Source organism: Anguilla anguilla, chromosome 11 (genome assembly GCF_013347855.1).
Source record: "Anguilla anguilla isolate fAngAng1 chromosome 11, fAngAng1.pri, whole genome shotgun sequence".
Taxonomy (NCBI): Eukaryota; Metazoa; Chordata; class Actinopteri; order Anguilliformes; family Anguillidae; genus Anguilla; species Anguilla anguilla.
Window position 1 is genome coordinate 43,749,774 of NC_049211.1, and position 13,467 is coordinate 43,763,240.

General features: G+C 41.8%; 1 protein-coding gene across 1 annotated transcript in view; it reads left to right on the forward strand.

Annotated features, from left to right (window-relative positions):
• The first annotated feature begins 5,199 nt into the window (after nt 1–5,199).
• Nucleotides 5,200–13,467, forward strand: part of LOC118208066 (extensin-like) — a 57,053-nt gene continuing 48,785 nt past the window's right edge. Inside the window, exon 1 of the mRNA XM_035382334.1 lies at nt 5,200–5,416. Coding sequence (XP_035238225.1) covers nt 5,200–5,416 — 217 coding nt within the window. The remainder of the gene's footprint in view (nt 5,417–13,467) is intronic.

Genomic DNA, 13,467 nt, shown 5'->3' on the forward strand with positions numbered 1-13,467 from the left:
ACCTTTTTTATGTCGGATAAGAAAGGAATTGTCAGGGTTTGGGTTTGTTATCAGAGCTGCGGTTGTCAAGTCACCACGAGCAATGTCTGGAATGCTGGTACATGCCCAAACCTCCATTAATTTTAATGAAGAGGCACTGATCCCTACCGTCTAGTCAGGAGCCTATTTTAAGCCTATTCGACTGGCCACAGAAACATATTGCCCTGTTTCATAATGATTATTATTAGTACAGTTAATCTCAATGAAAGCTTGATTGACAGGCTGCATTGGGAGTAACATGCCTGCCCTGCGAATATGTATGCATAGCATGACCACAGTTTGCTTTCTGTCACACACTGTTAGAGGAACAGGCATCAAAGGGCTTTTAACTGAAAGACTGCAGGCCCCAGGTGTGTACTGCTGTCCTAGCCTTGAGCAGGGTGCTTTACCTGAGCTGCTTTGCTAATATATCCACCAGTAAGAAACAATAAATAAAATAATTTGATCATCCGCAATAGCATATTGTTAAGTAGATAAAAACATTTTTTAAAAAGCAAGAAAAATATTATACATATATATTTTACCAGTGCTGCAAAGCCTTAGAGGTCTCAGTTTGAAATAGAAAAAGTAGGATAGGCACTTTGATTTTGTGGCTGTGTGTTATAGATGCTCCCAAAGATGTCCATAGGCTAACTATCTTGTCAATTGTTAAGATAGGGGCACCTACTCACTTTAAACACACGTTTTGTTTATATTTTGTTTCTTTGATTTGGCACGCACTGCGTTATTAACAACACACAGCAGTCCGTCCCCTCACCAGGAAGTTTAAAAGACCATCCAACAGGAAGGGGCGGAGATAGTAGATAGAGTTTGTCCAAACAGATAGAGTTGAGGAGGCGTATACGATTGTGCAATTCGGAAAGAATAGGCGTTGTTATTTGGAGACCTACAGTCAGGTTTGTGTACCTGAATTCTAGCTTCACATTTAGTTAAAATAGCTGTTTCTGTCTGTTGGAAGGACTCTGGGGAACACCTGCCAACCCTCTTCTCCATTGGTGTGCTGCCTCGCCCTTGCGTACGTTTTGTTTGTTTGTTTTGTTTTGTTTATTTGTCTGACATGCCTTTTGTTCCACTAAACTAAAATGAGAAACCAGGCATAACAACGCAGACCAAGAGGCCTGGAGGCAGTGCTGGTCCAGCCCTACATGGACATCTTCCCCTCAGCCGGTAAGGGGGGGGTGGGGCGGGGGGGCGGCTGGCATGGTAGACATGCTGCATTTTGCTTCTTTTTTTGTTTGCTTGGTTTATACATACCTTTACACCACACAACATACACTAGGTTAGGCTACAAATCTTAAGCCACAAGAGTCTAGCTTTAGTCGTAGGTCTAGCTTTTAGATTATAGCTGGGCAGCTAGGTGGCTGTTTACTTGGCACATGTAGATTTGTAACTCGTAACTCAAGTTTGCGGACTGCAGTACAAATCGCCACATCGTTCTGCTATCCCCAGTTTGATAACACTTCATTTGAAGGGGTATACATAAGGCATACATGACACCTACATAAGCACTACATGACAAGTGACATAAACATGCATAACCATTCATAAATGTTTGTTCCACCTGGTGTCAACTGTCATAAAGGGTTATTATGTCACTTTCAATGTCAAATTGACATCAAACTCTATGTCAAGTGACATAGTTGTAGTTGACATATACTGTCATACTGATATGTTATGATACTTTCAGCATCAAAACAACATAGCACTTTATGACAATTGACATTGTCGTTCTGCGTGTTCCTCATTAAGTCATAATGACATAATGATTTAAATGAAGTGACATAGCTGGCCAACCTAGACAGGTTGGAAAATTAATATTTAAAAACAAAGGGCAGTATTCTGTCCTGACATTGACTGTCATGACACCAGCATGCCACTGCTATGTAGGATTTTTAGGACCCTCAAATTAAGTGATATCTATTTCTCTATTCTATTCATTGTCATAGTTTTTCATATCAATCTTATGAATAGATACACCAGGTGGAACAAACATTTATGAATGGTTATGTATGTTTATGTTAGGTGTCATGTAGTGCTTATGTAGGTGTCATGTATGCCTTATGTATACCCCTTCAAATGAAGTGTTACCCCAAGTTTTTTAAACTGTATTCTGCTCTGGCTTTGATGTGTGGTCACACTGCCTTCTCTGTAATTAAATTAAGTCATTGACTCATTACATTTAAACACAGAAATCAATAGTGACAATAAGAAAAGCAGCTCCACAGGTGAACCTATGCAAACACATTCTGGACAGGATAGGAGCCAGTTTTGTGGGCAAAATATTTTATCCTCTGTGGCCTGGGGGAGGAATGTAAACTGTTCTATATGAAGGGGAAAACAAACCGGGTCAAATGTGCTCAAACACATTTTAGATGTTGCTCAAATTTGAAAATACTCCTACAGACCCGAAATTTTTCAACATGAAACATGAAAGAATCACTTTGCTCTGAGTATTGTTGAGAATTGCCATTTATTAACGGTTAATCTGAGGGTGTTCTTCTGATGTCTCAGTTGATAAAATATATTGCGGACAAAGTATCCAGGTCTGGACTGGTACACGAGCCACTGAAGCGCAGCAGGTTTTTCTTACCATGTTTTCTATGTCACAGCCCGACGTTTGCACAGGCGTGGGGTGCCCCCCCCCTCTCCACAAGTGGAGGAAAATTTAAAAAAACTTCTGCCAAGGTGCATCCGGTGGGGTCCCCCCACCCGCCCCCCCTCCCCTGTCAGAGGCCAGACAGAGAGAAAGACGTCGGTGGCAGAATCATGCATTAATAATTGACCCCCTGGACGTCTATGGGGATTCCGCCATCATGAATTATGCAGCCTCCATCATCTCTAATATTGTACTATTCGCTCAGCATTCTGGGAGCAGGGGGAGGGGCTAGGAGGCTGCTTATTAGAGCTGGAAGTAACGCCCAGAGCTCTGGTGTTGAGAGGCCAGACTGCTACAGCACGAGCGACCGTCAGAGAGTCCCATGACCTTCAGAGAGTCCCACAACCTTCAGAGAGTCCCACGACCTTCAGAGAGTCCCATGACCTTCAGAGAGTCCCACGACCTTCAGAGAGTCCCATGACCTTCAGAGAGTCCCACGACCTTCAGAGAGTCCCATGACCGTCAGAGAGTCCCACGACCTTCAGAGAGTCCCACGACCTTCAGAGAGTCCCACGACCTTCAGAGAGTCCCATGACCTTCAGAGAGTCCCACAACTTTAAGAGAGTCCCATTGAAACGTTGGAAACGTTGCATGTTCGCCTCAGAATTCCCTCGCTTCTGCTTCCTGGTGGCGATGGGGTTCAGTCCTGATAATGTCACCTTCCAGGGTTTGAGGTCAATTTCACTTCAATTCAGTCAGTTTCAGGAAATTAAAAACTCTGTTCAGGAATCGGAAAATCATGCCCACAATGTTCTTGTACGTATTTTGGACAAATTCAATAAAAATAATGAACTGAATTGTCATTAATTTCCTGAATTGACTAAAATGAAATGGACCCCACCATCTTTCCCTTGTTTAACAACTGGTGAATCGGAACAGTGAAGAATGTCAAGGAGACACTCTGTTCAGGAGCTTTGTCCTTGTTCATTTGTGTTTGCTCCACATGAAAGAGAAAGCACCACTATCTCTGATTGAATAGATCCCCACAGTGCCACTTTAAGTCTGTATTCAAGCTAAACGGCTGTATGGCTCTTCAGTGTGCAGGCAGAATGGCAGCCCCCGTGTTTGCTCGAGGGAGTTTAACCATCAGGAGCGAACGTGTGAGTGGCCTGCTGCTTTCCTCGCTGCACAAGATTGTGTAGGAGTGTGTTCGGGATGTAAGGAATGTGGAGTGTGCTTGAAAAGCTTTTCAGAGCTTGCTTATGACAAATATGACAACACGTGTCCAACCAGCCAGGGGAGATTTTTTGTTGTTGTTGTCATTCTATGTCGTCCGGATTTATGGAAGAAATTACCTTGGAACATTACCTTGAGCTGTTATTTTTTTCTTTAGAAATTGCCAGAAAATCATATGGAAATTAACTGAGACCTCGACTTATCTTGACATGATAATTCTATTATTCTTTTCCACTCATCCATTGGCCCCTTTTTACCAAAGTAAATAACATGAACACACGCACAGACACATGTACAAACAAACCACACACACCACACACACACAAACACACACACGCACGCTAATGCGCACGCGTACTCAGACACATGCACAGATACACACACACATATACACACTCACAAACACACACAGACACACACACGCAAACACACTACACACGCACACAGAAACATGCACACACACACACACACACACATGCACAGATACATACACACACACATACATTAATGTATCACATCACTATGTATGAACAATGTTCAAAAGGTTCTTTGAAGCACTCTATTTGAAGATGATTTATTGGTGCACTCAAATCCCAATTTACCTGTCACGATTTGATATGCAATGGATTTCTCTGTCCGCAGAGAAGAGAATATTTTAGAGGATGACTTTCAAACACTGAAAATCAATAATTTAATGTGTGGTTCCTTACCTTTTGCAACAGTTGACTTCTACATTTAAAAACTCTTAATATGTTTCAATGACTAACAACACAAGCTAATCAGAAATCCTTTATGGGGTTTAACCAACCTCAGATCGGCTAACCCTATACTAATCCCAGAATACAACACCCATCCTGTCAGTGTAAAGTACATTAGGAAACTGCAGTGTGTTGGTCTTATTCTGATTTTGTTTTATGTATAAATTGGATTTACCTTGAGTTAAGCTCTATCTATAATCTACTATTTCTTATGCTAAACTGGGTTGTGGGGTTTGAATTAATATCAATTTTTTTAGCGCATTTGTAGTCCTGTATTAACTTACAGAGATGCTAACAGCTTTTAGTACACTCTCAGGAGCGGAGGCAAAGAAGAGCAGAGAGGGGAAATTGTGAAGCGTGTCCTTGTCCTTCGTCTTCGTCACATGAAGCCCATGCTCTTCACATGAAGCCCATGCTCTTCACCATGAAGCCCATGTTCGTCACCATGAAGCCCATGTTCGTCACCATGAAGCCCGTGTTCGTCACCATGAAGCCCATGTTCTTCACCATGAAGCCCGTGTTCTTCACCATGAAGCCCATGTTCTTCACCATGAAGCCCGTGTTCTTCACATGAAGCCCGTGCTCTTCACCATGAAGCCCATGTTCGTCACCATGAAGCCCATGTTCTTCACCATGAAGCCCGTGTTCTTCACCATGAAGCCCATGATCTTCACCATGAAGCCCGTGTTCTTCACCATGAAGCCCATGTTCGTCACCATGAAGCCCATGTTCTTCACCATGAAGCCCGTGTTCGTCACCATGAAGCCCATGTTCTTCACCATGAAGTGTAGAGCATGTGCTGGTAACCGATTAATAGAAGCTATCAGTGGGCAAAGAATCCATGGCCCTGGCCCTGCACGTCAGTTAATCACTCAATTAGTGGTCTGTCAGGTAGTATGCATATTCAGACATAATGATGTACAGTCATATATATATATATATATATATATATATATATCACATTGAACCTTTTGATTTTCCTGTCATAACTGAAAAAAAAAATAGATTACATGTAAGCTTTCATGTAAGCTTGTAGTTTCGTAATGGTCACTAGCATTTTACATAGAATTTATTATGAGATGGTTGGAAGAAGCACTTAAAACAGTTACATCATTTTAATTGCACGGATATAAATGCACTCTGAGATTTATGAGATTTATAATTGATGAATGCAATTTTTTACTTTTGGAGTTTTCAAAGTCTAGAGGAATATGATGAAAGGTTTTTATTTAGCATGGAGTCATGACATTTGATCCACTGAAATCTAGTGTGCTGCCACCTCTTCAACATCCATTGCAGGTATTCAGCTAATTTACCTGGGGTAAATAAACTAAAGAGGCAATATAACATCTGTAACCCAAGATTGACTCTTAGCCAAATGAGAAAATGAAACAAGCTTTTATTTGGTTAATCTTGAGCATAAACGTTTCAGAACACATAAAGAGGAGAACCATCCATCTTGTGCTTGTCATTTACCTATGGTCTAGAGCAGGGGGGTCAAACTCAAGTCCTCAAAAGCTTGCTGGATTTTGTAGTTTTCTTTCGAAGAGCAGTCAGTTTAGACCTTGGAGAATAGGTGTCGGGAATCTAAACTGGTTACTTATTAATCACCTGGGAACTGAAATGGACTGAACATCTGCAGACCCCAAGGGTCAGCACTTCTGCTACGCAACCTGGCAAGCTACTCTAAGCCCAACCGACAACCAACCCCTTGTTCTGCTGACAAAACTCAACCTGAAAAATACTTTGTAGTCAGTTGTAAAGATGTGAACGTATGGTGAGGGTTGGTCTTGGATTGTCAATGTCATGTGACCAAAATTCCTTGTTTGTTTCAGCTGCTTCATCAGCGTAAGTTCATCTCATCCATCAAACGTCAAGGAAACGGTATTATTTGATGTTACCATTTTCAGGCGCAAGTGAAATGATGGATGGTTTATTTTGCACACCCGAAGTGTAACTTCTCTTCAATAACTGTCTGCAGGACACATTTATTCCGATGTAACAAAATGGCCCATCTGGGCACTGTAGGCCCCCCACACAGTCACTCCATGTGCGCTGGTATGTCAGCTTAGTCTTTAATAACAGGTTTCTCAAATACATCTCCAAGGTCTGATAAGAAATCAGATTTCATCTTTTATCCAATTTCTGGAAATAGGCTTCGTTCCTGAAATCAGATTTCCGTGTGCAAGAGCGACTCGATTGCAGAAATTGATTGCCCGCAAATAGGTCAGGAATGTCGTTCTAGCTGTGGGTCTGGATCTCAAATTTTTGATAAAAAAGGAAATGGTAAATTTGCTATGTTCACGGAGTGAGCCCTGCATTTCTATGCCACTTCTGGACTGGGTGAACTGAAGGCTGAGATTGCCAACAGAACTGTCTGTGCACCTCCCTGATCACAACGTACCATGACTTTTAATCAAGTAAAAGTTCACTGCCTACTCTTTAAAACTTTTAAATGACTTTTGACTATTTCACATACATTTTACTACCAGTTTCTCCTGTTTGCCTCCAATAATCAACCTAAAAAGGCCACCTTTCCTACAATTATATTGTGGAATGAAAAAATGTAATGGACTAATTGTTGGCTTTGTCTTAATTTATAATCCTGCATCTTGTAAGTTTTACACAACTTGTATTTCAAGTGGAATTTCATGTTCAAACAGGCTTCATGTGATCATTCCACCCCTTCATTGGTTGAGGTCATTATCCAATCACAGTCTGTCCTAAATTGTGGTGGATTTGCTGTGTTTTGATCTGTGTGGAGTACAGTGCTGCGCTATGGGGATGGAGTTCAGTGCTGCGCTATGGGGATGGAGTTCAGTGCTGCGCTATGGGGATGGAGTTCAGTGCTGCACTATGGGGATGGAGTTCAGTGCTGCGCTATGGGGATGGAGTTCAGTGCTGCACTGTGGGGATGGAGTTCATGGCTACTGGTGATACTGCATGGTGAATAGATGAGCCGGAATGGCGGGGGGATGTTCTTTACTGTCTCAGACACAGGGATCCCAGCTGTGGAACTGGCCACTGGCTGATGGCTACTGAAGGCCAGAGCACTGGACCTGGAGTAAAATGTGACTTTATTAGACCCACTGTATGGGTTGACTCGGTAGAAAGAAAACAAATGATGGCAAATGATTTCCTTCCAAAGAGGAAATGATTGCAGATCATATTTTGTATTGTTTATATTAAAGGAAAGGTCATAATTGACATAATTAATTTTTTGTGTTATCATCAGCATATAAATTACAAGCAGTCTGGTGGCAAAACTATAGTGTGGTCAGTTTTTTGCTCAGCTCTGAAAATACAAAAAAAAAACTAATGAATGAAAATAAGGGACTTGATGCTCGCTGACAAGTCTCAGCAACATCCATTTGTTTTCATAAAGATTGCTCATTTAGTTTACACACGAAACATGTCTGCAGAATCAATAGTATGGGCAGTGACTTACTTTCCCCTGTGACGCATCACTCTCCCTGGTGTGATGAATCACTCTCCCTGGTGTGTAGCTCTGGTGTGGGAGAGGATTAGACCTGGCCCAGGGCCTGAGAGCGGCAGATGATTTAAAGACAGAATGCTTAACTTCCTCTGCCCTTCAGCTACCAATTACAGCTTCGGAAAATCAAGAATGGACGATATACTTTGTGTGCAGCTCCTCCCCCTTAGAAGAACTACATTTCCCAGGGTCTCACTGGAGATGTGTCAGTCACTGTGGGACATAAACTCCAATTGTCCAACGGTTAAACCCACTGCATTATATTTTCATATATGGAAAACAGTGGTGTCTGCAATTTCCTTTTCAAACCAAAACTCTTGGAATAACCATTTCAAAGCACATTCCTTAATTTATTTTCCAATATTCTCTTCAATCTGTTTTTTATTACTCCAGAGAAAATAATTCTCTGGTGCTACCCGCCAATGCCTGTGTTCATTCCTCATTTCACTTCTTTAAGGTAATTCATTTTCAGTCTTTTGCTTGCTGGTAAGAGAACTGCTGCTAATATTTATTCTTGGTCCTCGTATTTTGTGGAGGACACTTATCAGATACATTTGGGAGATTTTTCTCATTACTGTCCCTGTGCTGGAGTTCCCCATGGACATGCTTTAGGACACCTTCAGGATTATCTGTGCAGATTGTTTATGATAATCACATTGTTTTCATGGGGCAATGTGCAGTTACTCATTTTTTCCTTTTTCATCTTTCTAATTTTCTGGTGGATTCTGTCCAGTCTCTAGGGCTTCTCGTCCCGGACGTCCATCCTAAGGGTGTGCAAAGACAGCACTATCTGTCTCTGTGTCTCCTCCACCGACAAAATGATCTGTGTCTGCATTTGGAAGTAGGGGCATGACAAACTGTTAACCGGGGGGTATCTGTTTGTCTAGCACAGTTATTTCATGAATGCATCTGTCAAATTCTCAATAAATGCATTAAGACCAGCATTTTATTGTGTGCAACAAATCATCATTGTCATTTTCCGTTTAATGCTCACTTTCCCGCTAATCTTGTTTTCTAATATCTTCGGAATATCATCAGTCATCTTCAGGAAGAAAAAAGATCTGTGCACCCGGCTTTTCTCTGTGCCCTTCAGAACGGGGTATTTCGGCTCAGACCCGCCTGGTGCGTACACCAACTTGGAGCCTAATTTTAATTCATTTGTCCTTTTTTCCCCCTCGTCCTTCCCTTCTGGTGACCTCATCACCGCTCTCCAAGCCCCGTTGATTTCTGCCATTCCCCTTTGTGCATTTTGGAGATAATTTTAGACTCCCCGTGATGCCCCTCTGAGCGGTCGACTGCTTTGATTTACTCTTTTGGCTTTTTTATGCACTTCTGAAAAAAACATTCACTTTCTAGCACATTATTCCACAGAACTGCCCGTCCACGCCTTCACCATTCATCAGTTTTACTGTCACAATTCTCCCTTTTTTGCCTCGCAGTCGTGCATAGAAAATGTGCTTCAGTTATTACAGTTCTGTTCAGCTTGCCTCTCGCCTGCTAATTTAGCTCATTTAAACAATGATGCTCCACTTAATCATCCATTCATCATTTTATATGCGCGCTTGATTTAATGCTCTGATCACCATCTACACGCCGACTATCGGTTCCATCTCTTTATCCATTTCTAGCTGGGCCTTTCTCCCTCTCTGCCCGCCATTATTAAAGTGACATCAGATGGGTTAACCCCGTTTAAATGCCGCTGTAATATCTTCCCTTCCGGGTTAGTTGCTGCCCATTGCCTGGTCGGCTATAAGATCTGGTGATGACAGAAAGATAGAAGGAGTTTTCCCCACCACTTTAAGTTTGAGATCTAGAGATGAAATGCGTTGTGTCATTGTAGTCCAACGTCCGTCAGCAACACTCACCACTGTCTTGTACCGCCTTTAGTAGTCAGCACCGATTGACCAGGCCTCCATAAGCAATACTTACATTCTTCTGCTCTCTAGTCTCTCGTAGTCATTGATGGCACATTTAATACTCAAAATTGCATTTTTCCCAGAAGAGCTTTTGTCTTCCAATAACCAGTGATTCTTACGAATGCCCTACCAAATATTGCTCATCTACTTATTTTTAACCTCAGCCTCATTAAAGTGTTTGCATATTAGCATATTTTAAATGAATTAATTTCCATTTTAAAGTGTTTAGTACATTCTTGATTTAATCAGATATGTGTTATCTTATTTTCTGTTGGCTGGATTAATGATTGGTGTGGCATTTGTTATTGTTATGCCTTATTGTAATTGTCTCATGTATTTAATGTCACCATGGATAATGGAATTTGCTAAAAAGACAACAACAACCATGAATCACATAACCTTTAAAAGAATGACTTCTAAATTTTAATTTATCACTTCACACATATCTTAATTCACAGCTTCTTGCTATAACACTTGGAAGTGTTCTTTTCTCAAATCTAATAAGACACCCATATGTATACATATTTTATGTACATTCTTTTTCAATTAATGTTAAATCCCTGACTGAGAGGGATTTAACAGTTAAGTTATGCATTTTCTCTGTTGTGATAAACCTTTTAAAATGATGACTAATTTCCTTCCTTCATTCTCTGGTCATGTTTAAATAATATTGATGTACACATGATAATTGGACCACACAAAATTATTTATGGGATCTGAGAAAAATGTTGGTCCAACACATTTATAGAGGTACGGGACACATTACAGTACTGATCTGGAAGCAAACGGAAGTCACTTTAGATGACAGATGTGTTTTTTTTGCCCCCATAGAAACCAGGGTAAGTATGATTCCATGCTAAATATAGAGCAGCAGAGGGAGATGAAGAACAGGAGGTGGAGCAGTGGCACGCACTGTTAGCCAAATGCATGGAGGTGGAGCAGTCACATGCACCGTTAGCCAATAGCATGTAGGTGGAGCAGTCACATGTACTGTTAGCCAATGGCATGTAGGTAGAGCAGTCACATGCACCCTTAGCCAATGGCATGTAGGTGGAGCAGTCACATGCACCGTTAGCCAATGGCATGTAGGTGGAGCAGTCACATGCACCATTAGCCAATGGCATGTAGGTGGAGCAGTCACACGCACCGTTAGCCAGTAGCATGGAGGTGGAAAAGTCACACGCACCATTAGCCAATGGCATGTAGGTGGAGCAGTCACATGCACCGTTAGCCAATAGCATGGAGGTGGAGCAGTCACATGCACTGTTAGCCAATAGCATGGAGGTGGAGCAGTCACATGCACCGTTAGCCAATAGCATGTAGGTGGGGCAGTCACATGCACCATTAGCCAAAGGCATGGAGGTGCCCTAAGCGTTCTCCAGCCACTGAAGGCTTGGCTGGAGTCCAGCAGACACTGTGCAGCTGGCGCTGTCTACGCGGGGTCACCAGGTGTGAAAGCTGCCGGGGCCAAAGATGGCCGAGCCTCGCGGCTCACTGACATTGCGGTGTACACGATCTTTCAGTTCCATCTTCCCCACTGACGCTGGCCCTACGCCAGATCTGATGGGCTCCCTCCAGGGTTTTTGGAGCTCTCAGTGGAAGATGACTCCAACAGGGCACTGCTTCCAAAAGCCATTTTCAACTGGCCTCAGTTAAACGTCTTGCTGTTTCTTATAGCTGGCTGGTCAAGGCTAGTTGCGTAAAAGAATAAAAGAATGACAACACTTTACTTGAACTTCGTAAAATAAGCGTGACATGACCAGACATAACCAATAACCATCCATGACAGACTATTACATGCTGTTAATGACAAATGCCCTAACACTGTCATAATGTGCCCTCTCAGAAACAGAGGTACAGTGGAGGTATTTTTGTTCTTTAAGGAATGTAAGGGTTTAACATTAGTGTCCTGCCGATCACATTGATCCAGACACCAAACTGTAAGGATTTCAAATTAGTGACAGGGACTAAAAGACCAAGTGATTAAGAAGTTTATTTAGATGTGTTTTGCAATGAGGAAAACTGAGTTTATCTGACTTTATAAATATGTAATGTGGATGTTTGTGTGAATACGGGTTTGCGTATACATGTATTGACTGAGGTGTGCTGAAATAGTGGGTGGCAAGACTGGTACCTCAGAGAGCAAGACTATCTACTGCTGCCAGGCATTCATCTAATTGTTCTCTGACACTAAGACCATCTATCCTGGCAGGTAAAGGTGCTACTCATCCTAGAATCTTGCAAATAATGTCATGCCATGAATGGTGACTTTAACCTGTAAAATATGCTTGTCCGGGTACTAAAATTAGCATCTATCTCAGGGAGCCCTAACTGAGGTTACTCCATCTGGTTAGTGAAACTATCTAAATATCCCGGACTATGACCCAATTAATATTTATGTAAAATACTACTAGGATCCATCTGGACACTGAAACTAACATCTGTCCAGGTGCAGCTGCAATTCCGGTCAGTGAAACTATCACTATGCCCAGTGAGTAACCCGAATACGGTGTTACCCCTAAACCGTATATAAGGTCAATGCATTGACTGGTCCTTGCAGAGATGCACACCCTATTCAGCGTATATGCAAACCACGTATGTTTGATGCACTGAAAAGGAAAAACAGTTTATAATGAGTATGACAGTTGACATTAACCTCGGGTAGGCAGGTTCAATGATGCTAAATGGTAAATATTGCATAAACAAAACAAGACAAATAGACAGCTAATCTATAAGGAAAGACATACACAGACAAATAAAAAGAACACAAAGAGATGAATGATGCATGCACAAATGATAAAATACTCATACGAGTAGACTATGATATCAGGAGAACTGACAAGCAGATTCACCTTTGACAGTGGTACCAGGAGAATTGTTAAGCAGATTCTCCTTGAATGTTTCTTTGGACTTCCCTTAAATGCAATCCTGAGCAAGCCTTCCACTTTACACACTTCCCTTCGTATGCCTAAATAAGGTCTGGACAGGAACACCCTCCACACCACCAAGAGACCCCTAGCCCCTACTGCTTTCCTCAAGGGAGCATACTCCCCCTCCCCTGTAGACACAGGAGAACCATTAAAAATCTAGTGACAGTTATCAGATACTTTGTACGATGGAACGTGACCAAATGCTTTTATCTGTCTCAAAGATACTTTTCTATAGAGGTCTAAGGTAGTGGTCTTTCTATAACCCAAACACTTATATACATACCTGGGATAAATCAATTTATAACAACTCATTGCACCTGTTTGGACATACATATCCCCTGCATTACAAATGATATTATTCACAGTCCACCACATTTATCACACTATTCCCAATAATTTACATGCACGTACATATAACACTTTCAACAGTCCATACCATGGGTAATGGTCAACCAGGGTCCTGTCTGACCCAACGGTGCCTGTGGGTGCTTTTACGACA